The 16,099-nt window shown below is 38.3% G+C and overlaps 3 protein-coding genes and 1 pseudogene across 3 annotated transcripts; 3 read left to right on the top strand and 1 right to left on the bottom strand.

Annotated features, from left to right (window-relative positions):
* Positions 1 to 3,198: 3,198 nt before the first annotated feature.
* On the bottom strand, positions 3,199 to 5,432 carry LOC110229058 (FK506-binding protein 5-like). Its single transcript, XM_021027861.1, has 7 exons — positions 4,585 to 5,432; positions 4,404 to 4,499; positions 3,998 to 4,321; positions 3,817 to 3,915; positions 3,662 to 3,718; positions 3,460 to 3,555; positions 3,199 to 3,369 (listed from the first exon to the last, which is right to left on the bottom strand). The coding sequence occupies exons 1-7, from the start codon at positions 4,852 to 4,854 to the stop codon at positions 3,199 to 3,201; spliced, it is 1,113 nt and encodes a 370-aa protein (XP_020883520.1). The 5' UTR covers positions 4,855 to 5,432.
* A 2,976-nt stretch (positions 5,433 to 8,408) lies between these two features.
* Positions 8,409 to 11,824, top strand: LOC9316683 (glutamate receptor 2.2). The gene is made up of 4 exons (XM_002880570.2): positions 8,409 to 8,868; positions 8,988 to 10,309; positions 10,398 to 10,710; positions 10,802 to 11,824. The coding sequence occupies exons 1-4, from the start codon at positions 8,610 to 8,612 to the stop codon at positions 11,620 to 11,622; spliced, it is 2,715 nt and encodes a 904-aa protein (XP_002880616.1). The 5' UTR covers positions 8,409 to 8,609; the 3' UTR covers positions 11,623 to 11,824.
* An 86-nt stretch (positions 11,825 to 11,910) lies between these two features.
* Positions 11,911 to 16,099, top strand: part of LOC9316682 — a 14,747-nt pseudogene continuing 10,558 nt past the window's right edge.
* LOC9316681 (glutamate receptor 2.2) lies at positions 13,819 to 14,842 on the top strand. The gene is made up of 2 exons (XM_002880568.2): positions 13,819 to 14,071; positions 14,209 to 14,842. Exons 1-2 carry the CDS (start codon positions 13,825 to 13,827, stop codon positions 14,703 to 14,705), a joined length of 744 nt encoding a protein of 247 aa, XP_002880614.2. The 5' UTR covers positions 13,819 to 13,824; the 3' UTR covers positions 14,706 to 14,842.

Genomic DNA, 16,099 nt, shown 5'->3' with positions numbered 1-16,099 from the left:
CTGAGATACAGGAAGGTAGTTTACTAGTATACTGACAGGGTTTGGGAGCAGGACCGCAATATACATCTCGGTCGGAGGAGGAGTTGGGAGAGGCATTTTTTTTAAATATTATATCGGTTTTGAGTTTGAACGATTTGTGTGTAAAGAGACTTCAGGGTGTAGTTATTTATAGGGTTATAACAAAGTATGTGAAGGCAACAAGTTGAACTACTTCAATGTGATGTAACATAAGCTCTGGTTAACGATACATTTTTTGAAATTAGGACGAAAGTATAGGTACGTATTTAGTGCTTCATTGATTGAGTCTATCTCCTTCTAACAGTGTGCATTTATAGCTCCACCGTGTACGTCTATATTAGGAACTACTTGTTAGAAGCATTCAGAAATATTAAATATGTTCATTATATAAGTCAGACAAAATGTATTTAATAACTATCCACGAAAGGGGTCAAATCAATAAGGGTAGATTATTAATTGATAAATTTGCTACAGATAATCTACCTTCTAAGAGTGTACATTTAAAGCTAAACCCTGACAAGAAGTATTGAATATGACATTTTTTGTCTTTTATCTGACGAAATCTTTAATCCTCATACATTCCATATGTAGTATACAATGAAATTAATACCCTTTTCAGCTATTTTAGATATTTGTGAAAGAGTGTAAAATCATTAACATTTATAACAACAAGTACTATATTGCTATGAAACTTTAAGCACACAAGCATATAGATAATAACATGAAACATCAAATATAAACTTAGAGGAGTTGGCTAATTCTTCTAGCACACCACCATAAATAGCAAACGTTACACACATTTTTAAAGGGACCAGACCTGATGTAACACATCATCACGCAAGGTGGAGTGTTAAATCCACGAAAATCAGGGTAAGAAAATGTTGCACCATAAGTGTTGTTGTATGTAAGGCCATATTTTTTAATCTCATCTAGCAACTCCTCACACATGTCTCGAGTTTCTTCTGACTGCAACGAGTAATGGTTTCTCTCAAACATTAGAAGATACTCAGCGCCCATGTACGCGTTACCGTCACATATGGAGAGGATCGCACACGCAAGTGTTGCATCAGCGTGATTAGGCACATTGCGATGTAATAGAACTATAGCTCCCTTTATGTCAGATTCATGTGTTAGAAGACGAAGTCCTTCATGATAGATAGCTATTGGATTTCCAGCATCTACGCATCTTTTGAAGAAAGGTCTATAGCGACCTTCGGTGTGGATGTCATTTGGATCATGACCAGCTGCATGGAAGTCATCGGAATCACTGCACAAACTGTAAATATTTGCATCTTGGAGTACATCGGGCCGGTATACAATGTCCCTTCCACGAGGGCCTGATCTTAAGAGAGGCTGTAGGTACCACCAACATTTGTGAGCCATGATCTTCGCAATCTTGGCTAGGACATCGTCAGGTAGATTTGGATATGACATGTTTTGGATTGAGGTGTGGAACTCCCCATCAATCTTATCCACTTAAATAGGCGAGGTGAAAGTTTTAGTTGGGAAGTTAATAGTTGTATTCAATGAGATTAGCAATAAGTGTAGTTCCAATACGTCAGCAATGTCAAATCAATTGACTATATGTAACCTTATCTACTTTGAATACTATTTTTACTCCAATACTATATACATTTGTGGTAGCCATATATGTTTAGTCTGTACGTAAACAGAAATTCATTTTCATACATATGTAGGTACGTCTGAAATTTTAGATATTATGTTTGGATCTTTAGATTAAAACATGAGATTCGTTCAAAATACATAAAATAAGTTTAGAGTGCTATAAACATAAAATAGCCTACACCGCAAGGCAGAAGTTTAGAGTGCTTGAAACATAACATAGCCCACACGTCAAGGCAAAAGTTGTTCAAAAAACCCAAAACCCTAGATAAAACAGAAGTTGTAAACGATATTAATAACACCAGATACACGGCCATTAGGTCAGAGACCTTACACCATGCTCGAAAATGTCCACAGCGTACCCCTTACGATAGTTGTCCATATCAGCCTCTTCAATGGTCTGCAACTCTTCCATTGGGCGTCCAAGCATCAGTAGCTCCATAAACTTCATCGAGAACGGACCGCAGTCTCCGGTACGAGGGTTCTGAGAAATGCAGTCCACCCGAAAGTATGTGAAAGGGTGGAGAGGGTACTTCTCACCTACATAGTCCTTGCATACCGCTTTTACTAGATAAGGCATCATAGCCAGGATGGGCTGCATCCGAGTCTTCACAACAATTTCCCGGGTTTTACTTACGAGGGGGTCATAGATAGTGACATGCCGCATCTTGAGGTCGATGCTGATACCAACCCAATGCTCTTGTGACCAGTTCAAAGGGACGTAAAGGACGTCGACGTCCTTTAGCCACTTGAGCATAGGTTGACGGTTAATGCGTTCACCATTTGCAATTTCGTAGAGCAGTTCACCCCATTTGAAACTCTCCTTTTTTTACACCAACTGAATTCATTTGCACGCCGTGAGAGATCGTACGTGAGTAATGAATCCAAAACAATTGCCCGAGTTTTCCTCATATGTTCTCCATTCTTGTGCCACATCATGAGGGCGATCATTTCCAAGTGCTGAAAATGTAAACACGCATATGATGTTGTGTACGTATAAAATATAATATCCGTATAATGAGCATATAACGTGTACATATATCAATTCATGTGTACGTATATCAACAAATGTGGACGTATACCAACAATACGTACATTAGATTGAACCCATTCACCAGGTTCTGCAAGGGTGGCGAAAAACCGGTTCTCTAGTTTTCGTAATCCAAAAACTGTGTGGACCCTGAACGTCGGAGCAAACAAAATATAGTTAAATACATGATTTGCATTTAAAGTGAAAAGAAATAGTATATGATATTTAATAAAGTTAGAGATTCTTACACATCTGGTCCATTGATGATATTAGTTAAAAGCTGGAATTTTGCATCGTTCACCTTCTCTAATGGGTTGTATGGTTTATTTCCGGCCTTGACCAAAAACGCAGAGTTTGATGATGATTCTTTCGTCTCAATTAATATCTCGACATCCTTGGAATCATCAGGAATTTGACCATCACTTCCTTCCACACCTGCATCCTTCTTGGGTTCCTCCTGCACCAAAAAAATGTCAAATTATTTTACATTCATATTTAAAACCTTAAAGGAATATGTTTATAATTTATTAACAACAGCCTCTATAACTTACTTGATTTTCCGTGGTAGAGGCGGTTATATCCTCTTTATCCTCAAAAGTAACTCTTCGTTTAACAGGTTTCTTCTCTTTTACGGGGACAACATCCTCAGGTTTTTGAGACTCACTTACTCCCACATCAAAATCATTTTTTGTTTCCTCCTGAAAAATAGATTGAGTTACTAAATCAAACAAATAGAAAGCTTATATTGAAATCATTGCATGATTTGTAAATAACATATATGGACTTACAAGATTTTGAGGAGCAGATGCGGTTGTTTTAGCCTCATCAACGATAGTGTTGTTATCTCCTCCCAAAATGATATCTGCTTTCACCATTGGTTCAACCTTATCGAAATAACGTACACAACCATCAGTTATATGTACGCAATAACGCCTATGTACGTACATCATGTGTATAGAAATTATAAGTTAATTTAATAAACACAGTTACCTCGATGGCATTGGTACCAGCAGTTACATCAACAGAGGTTCCCAACTCTTTTAGTACCTGATGAATACATATTTTTTACTTTGTTACTCTGTTACACTAATGAGGAACGCAATTATTGTACTAACATATAAGTAACTTATAGTGTATACGATTACAGAAGACGGTGAAGGCGTAGAACAAAGGTTGCCATCAACGCCAATAGCCCCTCCAGCATTCCTCTGACCAGCAATTGTAGGTTCATCAGCCGGAGAAGCCTACAATTGGTGCATTACTCATTAGTTAAGGGATAGGTCATTATTATCTGCCACTCAAAGTTTAATTTTGACTTGATCATACCTCCAATTCGTCAGCTCCACGTTTTGGGGAGCTAGGAGCATTAAACAATTCTTCATCATCTCCAACGTTGCTTTCCTCCTGATGCAACATGTCCTGATCATCTCCAGTTTTGGTTTCATCCTCAGGCAAGACGTTCTCATCATCTCCAGTTTTGTGTTCCTCATCAGGCAACACGTCCTTATCATCTCCAGTGTTGGTTTCCTGGTCAGGCAACACGTCCTTATCATCTTCAGAAATGTCTGCCATCTCAGACTTATCTTGTTGTTTGGTAGCTGAATCTATCGGTCCTTTGTCATATTCACCACCATCACATATGACTTCGTCCTGAAATAAAGAAAATAAACATATTTATAGTTTATGTACGTACAGTACTACACTCTGTGACTATTTCTAGTACACGACATACCTCGTCAGAAGGTCCACCATAATAAAGTCCAGCACTTTCATTGTCAGACATATCTGCTTCTTTTCTAGCAGATTCAGGGGCAGTTTTCTCTTCATCCTGTAACATAAATAACATTATCATCGCAAACATAATGTATGTACGTACATTATCTTCGCAAACATAATGTACGTACATGACATACCTTCTCAGAAGGTGGAGGTACATCATCAACATTGTATTCTGAAGTATTCATATTCTTCAGCCGAGGAGATCTTCTTGTTCCAATTTGAATATTTCTGGATTTCTTTACCATTGGCTTCTCCACCTTTTTAATAGGGCTCTTTGATACCTTGGAAGGTTCAGGTTGTACCTGTGTTTCGCCCTTTGGATTTAGAGCAGCACGAATCTCCTCACGGATGAACTCTTTTAATTCCATATGTAGTTTGTTCCTTTGTGTTTCTTGCCTCCTCATATACCGCCTCAGTTCAACAACATACTTATCAAACCTCTCATCTTCTAAACTTTCCCCAGCGTTGTCATTCTCTTCAGCTTCAACATCAATTTTCTGTTTTTTATTAGCAACCGGAGCTCTTTGCCGTAGTTGCCTCTTCCGGACTGCACCAACTGAGTTTATTTATGTTTTTATATTAGAGGAGTATTTTCATAAATGAGAAAATCGTTTGTAGTTATGCTTACCTTTCTCTTCTGGTCGCAGCTGCTTTGGACATTCATCATGACCTCCAACCCATGTGTTTTCGGACCACTTGTGCCCATTTATCAGCTTCCTCAAAATGTAATCAACTCTAGGATCCTCAACTTCCTTATTCCATACTAAGGATTCAGGACAATCAGTATCCTCTGGATCCACAATATAGGTGGCATCCACCTATAAGATTTTGTTTTTAACGTCTTAGTGAATGTACGTATTATTTTATCATTCGATGTACGTATATTAGAAAGCGTACACACCTGATCTGCAGCTTCGCACTCCAAGATACTGGAAGTCCGGATTGGATGCATTTTGGCCAGATTCTTGATTGACCTCTGAGTGAATAAGTTACATTTGTGGAAGAAGGAACTAGCTTACGAAGAGATGGGATAGTTTGGAAGGCAAAAAGCTGCAGCGCTAGTGGGAAGCCATAGACCATATAAGACTGCTGCTTGCAACCAATGATCACATCTTCTATCTTTTTAGCGGATTTGAATCTGGCTATCATGTCCAGTGTACGGTTGAAAGCAAGCCTTCCCCATGGGTATTTGCAGAAGAAATCAAGGTCTTTCGTCATCTCAACTGTCTTTGAAACGGGTCGGACTCGCTGCTTCTGACAGATTAGAACACCATCAACAATGATTATCAGCGCTAATGCTAGTCTCTTCCATCCTGGCATTGTTTTCTCTGTCTTCAAGCTCACGACCAAATCATCAATAGTTGGAGACTTAGCACCAAATAGAGTCTTCCACACTGAAGTACATCCCTTTTTCACCGTTAGCACTTTCTCCACAGCTTTTTTTTTCAGGTACTTCCCACACTCCAAACCGGTTATCCGATAAAATTCTCTTAATCCAAACCGCAGTGGATGACCACCAAAAACCATCCACATCTCATAACGTTTTTTGGTCACTAACTGACGGCAAATCAAGCCAAGAACTAGCTTCCCAGAAAATGATACCATGTTAGGAGGGATATTAAAGAGCTCCCCAAAAGGAGAAGATAGGAGAAAAGCCATTTCTTCAGTTCCTTTAAGGGCTGTTGCAATATCAGCAAGGTACTCCGGTTTGGAATACGCATTGATCTTTGTTTCTGTAGGGTACTTATCCAGAGCAAAAAGCCTCGGCGGTAACTCTTCACATCCTTCACCAATATTACCTTCTTCAATCGGATCCATGCTTCCTGCAAGTTATGTGTAATAGAAATATGTCAGTTTCTAATATCCATAACTAATTTAACATACGAACACTATAACGAATAAACCCTAGTAGGCCATATACGCATTTTTATCAAAATCACTTAAAAGTAGAAAAATTTATAACTCCAATTTCGGGTACGTACACCGATTAGAACATAAATCTTCTCAATTTTCTATTTTGGCGCAAAAATCGATTTAGTTTGAAAACCCAGAAATTAAATCCTCGATTCGAAATCAGTATCCCCATATTTAGGATTCCTGAATCCCCATCCCCAATTAAATTCGATTTCCGTGTTTACAGATACTTACCCTGATTTGTGCTCTCGGGCTCCGGCGGGGGACTCGGAATCTCGATTCCCTTCTCCGGTGAACTATTCGCTTCACCCTTCTCTGAACTTTTCGCCACCTTCGCGCGGCGCCGAGTCTTCTTCTTCAATAGATTCATTTTCTTCGCCGTCATCTGTACTCCGCTATCTTACTCGTCGGAAATTTCTTTGCTTTTGGTCGTAGCGGCAAAACGGAAAGATAATGAAAGATTTAAAGATGAATGGAAACGGAATTCGCCGGAATTTTTCCCCTTTTGGTCGTTTCCAAGTAAAAGAATCAAAATGAGATATTAGATTTTCAGAATGGAAACGGTTTGTACTCTGATTTCTCGTCCTCTTTCTCTTCGCCGTTCTTCTTCTTTTTCCCCGTTCTTCTTCTTTTTTTTTTTAAATTTAAATTCAAAAATATTAACAAACCAAATAAAACAAAATCAGAGAAACCGAACCAGCACAGTAACGTCTCTAGTTGAGGGGCATTTTCGTCACAAATCTGGCTAAATGTCAAACCGTGAAACCCTTTCTCCACTTTGTCAATTGGTGGGACAAATGTCAAAAACTGTCCCTTTTTTGAAATTTTAGGATAAATATATTCTTTTGTCTCACCTAATTAAATATACACGTAAATTTAGTGTATCATCTTACTGTTTTCTTCTCAATTTTTTTTGGTCAACTCATAATGTATGGCATTATAGATAATCATGTTTTAGATGAAGATGTATTATTTATCATCTTCTTAATCTCATTGTGTATTGCAGGAAGAGGCATTGAAGATCACATCAGCAGGAAAAACATGGTATCAGATCAGTGATCGACTACACTGAGTTTGATAACTTCACAAAGTGGCTAACCGCAGTAAAATCTGCAACCCTTAGACAATTTTTTTTATTTATATTTATTTTGTTTCTTGAGATCAAAGTCACAAGACTTGTTGCTTTACCAGTCGGCGTTTTACCAAACATTATTTTCATTTTAAATCAATTAATTGTCCAGTCTTAGATCACTTCCAACATTACTCTACCACTGAAATTCATTCGCTGACTTTCATAGAAATGAAAGGTCATATTTTTGCAACACAAGTAATCTATTCTTGCAACAAGAAAATTCCAAGTAAATTGTATAAAGATAATAAAGTATATTACTTTCAATCAACTAGTACTATATATTATGTTTTAATTTTTCTTCAAATGTATACATAACTGTTGGGAATTGAGTCCTTGATTAAACCTGCAACAAAGAGAAAGCTTTAGCAGAGCAAAGAGAAGAAGAAGAAGTCGACAAAGAGAGTCAACGACAGAAGACAAGTCAACAAGGAAGTTGGGCTTGGTGTTTTTCTGTTTGGTGTGATGGGCCTACAAGTGAAAAGGCCCAAACTAGTGAAGAGTGTTTTGTCTAAATGGTTGTTAGTAGGAGTGGTAAGAGTCTACGAGAGTTGTTAAACGTTGCTTGTATGACTTCTATCTAGAAGTAAGGTCAATAGTTAGCCTAGTGTTTAGGAGTATGGCTTGTGTAAGAGTCATGATTAAGGTTCATGTGTCTAGAGTAGCAAGTGGAGATAAACCACTATATGTATGTGTTATGTGTGTTGTGTAAGAGTATCCTTGTGATCCGAAATATCAATGTAGACAATTAAAGTAAAATGTGTTCTTGTTTTCTCTCTAGAACAAGTGAACACAAACGAGTAAGAAAGTGTGAAAGATAGAGAGATTGTGATAATTACAACAATAACATTATCTTCTTACAATATGTGATGCTAAGTATCATCTCCTACAAAACACGAAACCCCTTGAACAGATATATTTGTTTTAGAAATTGCCGCGAACTTTGAAATGTATTGGCTTCTTATCTTTATGATGATGTTTCCTTTTACTAGGATGAGATATTAAAAAATTAAGCAACTAGTCGAAATTTTGCTATATATGTAATATGTGTGCATACAAAACCAGTAAGCAGCATCTATCAATTATCACCTAAAAGAAGAAAAGAAAAATTCCCAAATGAGAAATGCGAAGCTTTTCTTTTGCTTCTTGCTCTTCTTCTCCTTCCGCTTGGAAATCGGCAGAGGACAGAACAACGGCAAAACCCAAGTCAATGTCGGTGTTGTAACAGATGTCGGTACTTCACACTCGGAGGTTTCCATGCTCTGTATCAACATGTCTCTTACTGATTTCTACTCTTCTCGTCCCCAGTTTCAGACAAGGCTTGTCGTCAACGTTGGTGACTCCAAAAATGACGTTGTTGGTGCCGCAACTGCAGGTACCTTCTCTTCTCCTCTCGCTTTCTTTCGATACATATGTTACTCTTACTATATTTATGTACTATGTTCACGTTTGACATACTCAACCCGAATTTTCTTGGTTTTGACACTGTCATAGCTATTGAGTTGATAAAGAACAAGCAAGTGAAAGCGATTTTGGGCCCATGGACATCTATGCAAGCTCATTTCTTGATCGAGATTGGCCAAAAATCTCGGGTTCCTGTTGTTTCCTATTCTGCAACAAGCCCATTTCTTACTTCCCTTCGTAGCCGATACTTCTTGCGTGCTACGTACGAAGACTCTTCTCAAGTGCAGGCCATAAAATCTATCATCAAATTGTTCGGGTGGAGAGAAGTTGTGCCAGTTTACATCGACAATACCTTCGGAGAAGGTATAATGCCTCGTCTCACCGATGCATTACAAGATATTAATGTTCGGATACCTCATAGATCCGTTATCGCTCCCAATGCCACGGATCAAGAAATCTCCGTAGAACTTCTTAAGATGATGAACATGCCCACAAGAGTGTTCATTATCCACATGTCCTCTTCTCTAGCCTCAAGATTCTTCATTAAAGCAAAGGAGATTGGTTTGATGAAACCAGGATATGTCTGGATCCTTACCAATGGAGTTATCGATGGCTTAAGGTCGATAAATGAGACGGGTATTGAGGCTATGGAGGGGGTATTGGGTATTAAAACTTATATTCAAAAATCCAAAGATCTAGACATGTTTAGATCACGGTGGAAGAGGAGATTCCCACAGATGGAGCTGAATGTCTATGGATTGTGGGCTTATGATGCTACCACTGCATTGGCCATGGCCATTGAAGAAGCTGGAATAAATAACATGACTTTCAGTAATGTGGATACAGGGAGAAACGTTTCCGAACTTGATGCTCTTGGTTTATCTCAATTCGGTCCAAAGCTTCTCGAGACGCTCTCAAAAGTTCAATTCAGAGGACTTGCAGGAGACTTCCGTTTTGTCAGCGGGCAACTGCAACCATCGGTGTTTGAAATTGTCAATATGGTCGGGGCCGGAGAAAGATCAATAGGATTCTGGACAGAGGGAAATGGTCTTGTGAAGAAACTTGACCAAGAACCACGAAGCATAGGTACTTTATCCACTTGGCAAGATCATCTTAAGCTTATAATATGGCCTGGAGAGGCTAATTCTGTTCCCAAAGGATGGGAGATCCCGACTAATGGGAAGAAGTTGCGCATTGGAGTTCCCAAGAGACTTGGTTTCACTGATCTCGTGAAGGTCACAAGGGATCCTATCACCAATTCAACTGTAGTCACAGGTTTCTGCATAGATTTTTTTGAGGCTGTGATTCAAGCAATGCCTTATGACGTCTCTTATGAGTTCATTCCTTTTGAAACACCTGACGGTAAACCAGCCGGTAATCACAATGACTTGGTCCAGCAAGTGTACCTCGGGGTGAGTATGATCACTTACTAATCATCCCTCTAAAATAGCATTTGCAAAACTATCTTAGTGAATTACTTTTATTTCTTTTCCTTCTCAGAGGTATGATGGGGTCGTGGGAGATACAACAATATTGGCGAACAGGTCCTCTTACGTTGACTTCACTCTCCCATTCATTAAATCAGGTGTTGGAATGATCGTCCCAATGAGAGACGAAGTGAAAAGAGACGAATTCAGCTTCTTGAAACCTTTGTCGATCGAACTATGGTTGACATCCTTAGTCTTTTTCTTCCTTGTTTCAATCTCTGTTTGGACTCTTGAACATAGGGTTAATCCGGACTTCCGTGGACCGGCTAATTACCAAGCTAGTACCATCTTCTGGTTTGCCTTCTCTACCATGGTTTTTGCTCCAAGTACATTTAATCTCCACCCCTTACATTGTCATCTTATCTATGTTTCTATATATTACCATGTTTGATTCTTATCCTCGAATTTCTGTCCTAGGAGAGAGAGTGTTTAGCTTCTGGGCGAGGGCCCTGGTTGTCACATGGTACTTCCTCGTTCTTGTGTTAACTCAGAGTTACACAGCCAGTTTGGCGTCGCTTTTGACATCACAGCAACTACATCCAACCATAACCAGCATGAGTAGCTTGCTTCATAAAGGAGAAACAATCGGTTATCAGAGAACATCCTTCATCCTTGGAAAGCTTAATGAAACAGGTTTCCCACAATCTAGCCTTGTGCCCTTTGATACCGCAGAAGAATGCGCCGAGCTTCTGAAAAAAGGATCAAAAAAGGGTGGTATCTCTGCAGCTTTCTTGGGACCTTACTTGAGACTCTTTCTTGGACAATATTGCAACACTTATAAAATGGTTGAAGAACCCTTCAATGTTGATGGATTCGGCTTTGTTTTTCCAATCGGATCACCTCTGGTGGCCGATGTTTCAAGGGCCATCTTAAAAGTAGCAGAGTCTCCAAAGGCAATGGAGCTCGAGAACGCATGGTTCAAGAAGAAAGAACAAAGTTGTCCTGATCCAGTTACCAATCCAGATTCAAATCCATCTGTTACCTCTATACAGCTCGGCGTACGCAGTTTCTGGTTTCTGTTTCTTGTTGTGTTTGTTGTGTGCGTTCTAGCACTCGGAAAATTCACATTCTGTTTCCTATGGAAGACAAAAGGGAAAGATTTGTGGAAAGAGTTTCTAAAACGAGACCCCGACTCGTACATCAACGACATAGATAAATGTTTGTGTTCTCGAGAGATGCCTGAGAACAGCAATAGAGCAACAAACGGTGTTGAGTTAAGAGTTAGGAATATCTCATAGATTTGCATTTTATATGTCTTTAATTTGACAAAACATTGAAAATGCGTCTGTTTTTATTAAATCAAACTATTGTACTTATTGTGTAATTAACGATTTTCAAAATAGATGATCCTTATAAAAGAGACTGTCACATGTTACCATAGAGGTTGATTTTATTACGTGTAATGCAAGACGGTAAACGTAAGGCTAGGGTTTCTCACATATGCTAACGAGTAACGACTAGTAGAGTTCAATCAAAGTAAAACGGATTTAGTCGCTTAAGTTTTTCATCCTTTTATATATATTTTCATGCATTCAAATGCAAATTTACGAAACCAAGCACATGTGATCAAGGTTAGGCTTGTTTGAGTGAGTGAGTAGATGTCTCGTCACATAAATCAAGGTTAGGTTTGAGTCTAGCGTCTACTAAAATCATTGTGTTTTCCTCTTTTACTTAGAAAAAAAAAAAAGGTAAAATGAGGAATCGAAGTATTGTGCTTATGCTGATGCAGAGAAGGCTAAAGATAGTATTGGGATTAGATCTTGTCTAGGTAAAATGAGGAATCGTAGGTATGTTTCTCCAAAAGGTCCGTTGATTGTGTATGGAAATGAAGGAGCTAAGTTGGTTAAGGCGTTTAGGAACATTCCGGGGATTGATTTGTGTCATGTAGAGAAATTTAGTTTACTTAAGCTAGCTCCTGGTGGTCATTTAGGTAGATTTGTTGTGTGGACTAAATCGGCTTTCGAGAAGTTGGAATCGGTTTATGGTTCGTTTGAGAAGGCGTCGGAGATGAAGAAAGGTTATGTTTTTTTTTTTTTTAATACTAGGAGGTTTTGGGCCAAAGTCCGTAATCCCCTCACTCCCGAAACCACAACATATAATATTAGTTTCGTCCCAAGTGTCACTCGAACCGACGAACCGTCAATGATTAAATTTCTCTTAAGAAAGGTTATGTTTTACCTAGGGCAAAGATGGTGAATGCTGATTTGTCTAGGATTATTTATTCGGATGAGGTTCAGAGTGTGGTTAGACAGATTGAGAAGGATGTGAAGAGAGCTGTGTTGAAGAAGAATCCTCTTAAGAATTTGAATGTGATGTTGAAGCTTAACCCGTATGCGAAGACTGCGAGAAGGATGTCTTTGTTGGCTGAAGATGAGAGAGTAAAGTCGAAAAGGGAGAAGCTCGAGAGGAAGAGACAGCCCATCTCAAAGGTATATAACATTCGATTTTTTGTTTGATTTCTCTCGATGATTGAATCTTGTGTAAAATGAATTCCTCAATTGCATCATCTTTGGTCTCTCTGGGCTAGATTAATAGAATTTTGATAGGTCCCAATCAAGAGCTAAAAGACAATGATACAAACGGTTTTCGATAAATAATTCTCATAACCTTTCTTATTGAGTTCTCACGGTATTTATAAGAAAACACTACATGATTTGAGTCTATCTAGTCCAACAAAAATAAAGTAAAGATAATCATAAAAACAATAATATCCTAATCAAATTAAAATTATAAAACCAAAACCATAAAACCATAATTTGTATGGGCCGGTCTTGTTTCATGAGCCCATCAATACCAGACTATGATATCAGACAGTGACTACACTGAGTTCGATAACTTCTAAACTTCACCAAGTGGCTTGGTGTCGAACAGTAATATCTGCTACCTTAGACAACCCTTTTTTTCCTGTTTCTGAGATCAAAAGTCACATTTGACTTATTTTTTCTTATTTAGCCATTTTTAGATTATTAGTCTTGGTTCTTTTTAACACTCGTACTTGTGTTTTACCAATGACTCTTTAGCCATTTTTAGATTATCAATATATTATTCAACTTTCGTTGAATTTTGGTATAATTAAGATAATGAAGTTTATTTTATGTTACTTTCAATACAAAGTTTGACTATATTTTACTTCTATATTATTTGTTGAAGGTTTCATATATACAAAAGATTGTTTTCTTACAATATATAATGCTAAATTGCTTAGTCGTTGCGTACAAAGCAAGAAACCTACTTGAGAAAGAAATATTTGGATTGAAAATGGCCGCGAACTTTGAAATTGTATTTCCCTAGTCATTATCATTTTTGATTGCTTTCTCGGGTTTAGTCTAAGTTTGTAGATGAGAAAACTTCAGCAGCTATTCAAATCTATGCTATATATTTGCATACAAACCAATAAGCAATGAATCTAAAGGAGAAATAAAAATCCCCATATGAGAAACATGAAGGTCTTCTTCTTCTTCTTGCTCTTCTTCTCCTTGTGCGTTGAATTCAGCAGAGGACAGAAAGAAATAACCGAAGTCAATGTCGGTGTTGTAACAGATGTGGGAACTTCATACTCAGATGTTGCCATGCTCTGCATCAACATGTCTCTAGCCGATTTCTACTCTTCTCGTCCCCAATTCCAGACAAGGCTTGTTGTCAACATCGGCGACTCCAGAAACGACGTCCTTGGTGCCGCTGCTGCAGGTAACTTATCTTTTTTTAGTGTACATAAATGCCAAAAAGTTGATTTACAAGAAAACGTATATACATTTGACAATATGATCCGCATTAAATTCTTCACATACTCTACCTGAATTTTTTTTATTTCGACAATGTCACAGCTCTTGAACTGATAAAGATTAAGAAAGTGAAAGCGATATTGGGACCATGGACATCTATGCAAGCTCATTTCTTGATCGAGATTGGCCAAAAATCCCAGGTGCCGATTGTTTCCTACTCTGCAACAAGTCCGTTTCTTACTTCTCTTCGTAGTCCATACTTCTTTCGTGCTACGTACGAAGACTCTTCTCAAGTAAACGCCATAAAAGCTATCATCAAGTTGTTTGGATGGAGAGAAGTCGTGCCTGTTTACATTGACAACACCTTTGGAGAAGGTATAATGCCTCGTCTCACTGATGCATTACAAGAGATAAACGTTCGCATACCATACAGGTCTGTTATCGCTCTCAATGCCACGGATCATGTAATCTCCATGGAGCTTCTTAAGATGATGACAAACCCCACAAGAGTGTTCATTGTCCACATGTACTCGACTCTTGCATCCAGATTCTTCATTAAAGCCAAGGAGATTGGTTTGATGAAACCGGGCTATGTCTAGATCCTTGCCAATGGAGTTACTGATGACTTAAGGTCGATTAATGAAACTGGTATCAAGGCTATGGAGGGCGTCTTATGTGTCAAAATATTCAGAAATCCAAAGATCTAGACAAGTTTAGATATCGATGGAGGAAGAGATTTCCTCGGATGGATCGATCGGTCCTCCTTTGGATCGATCGATCCCTTCCCCAGACGTATTTTTGGCCCAGATTTGACCCGAGTCACTCCAGATCCGACCCGGCTCGTCTCCTATTGTTTTAAAACCCTAAGCTCGACTCTTTACACATTATCTTTGATATTTTTGAGTTCTAAACTTTGTTCTTTGGTTTGTAAACAACTTTGGGCAAAGGAATCCATCCCTTTGACAATTTGGAGAAGATTTCTAAACCCTATTCCTTTTCTATTTTATTGAATCATGTTTTCTTTCATATCTATTTGCCTTTTCTCTTTCTCTATGTGTGAGTAGTTCTCCAATTGGGTTTTAGGGTTCCAATTAGGAGATTCAATGGATTAATGGATTGATTGTGTTAGGAATTCTCATTCTCTAGGTTCTTTGATTCACATGTTCTTAATGCTAGAATAGGATTGATCACCCTGTTGTAGATTCTAGGTTTTTCTATGCATCAAAAGTGTTCGATAGAATGCCTGAAAGAATGTGGATTGAGCAATGTATTTCTAGCCAACGAAAGTTGACGTTAGGATGCATTGTGAACTTAATGAACTTGTTTGGTAATGCGAATTTGACTAGGAAATTGCATGCGAAAGTTTAGTAATCGAATAGTCAAATTTAGTGATTAATGTCTTGAAAGAGAATTGGTCTAAATGTGTTCATGTTCAAGAACGGTTCGTAACTATTGAATTCATTGTCTCATGTTTCCGTTGTTTATTGATCTCTGAAATACCCTAATGCCCAATGTCTTTAAATTTTGAAGTTAAATCGTTTAATTTATTTGCATTTTTATTTTACAAATCTGAAAACCAAACAAACTCTTCGCTTTAGCTAAGAACGAGTCTCGGAAGTCTTTAGTGTACCATTGGTTCTTTTGGATCGACCCCGTATATACTACCTTGCGGTTAAGTGTATCGGGTAATTACTCGAGCAATCAAGTTGGCGCCGTTGCCGGGGACCAATTGCGTTACCTAAGGATTTAGGATTAGTTTTTAGTCTAGAGCATTTTTATTTATTACTAACTTTCATTTGTTTTTTTTTTATGCCATGGAATACAATGATTGGCCGCAAGAAGAAGATGATGAATCATATGTGGAGCCACCGTTTGATGAGAGTGTTCTTACACCGGAACAAAAAGTGAAGTTGGATGAACTTCACGACGAACATCCGACATTTGTTAGGAGTGATTTAGCGATCTTGATCACGGTGTAATACTGAATTCCCAC

This window comes from Arabidopsis lyrata, assembly GCF_000004255.2.
Source record: "Arabidopsis lyrata subsp. lyrata unplaced genomic scaffold ARALYscaffold_4, whole genome shotgun sequence".
NCBI lineage: Eukaryota > Viridiplantae > Streptophyta > Magnoliopsida > Brassicales > Brassicaceae > Arabidopsis > Arabidopsis lyrata.
Note: the sequence above shows the minus strand (reverse complement) of the source record. Positions and strands in the feature narration are given on the sequence as shown.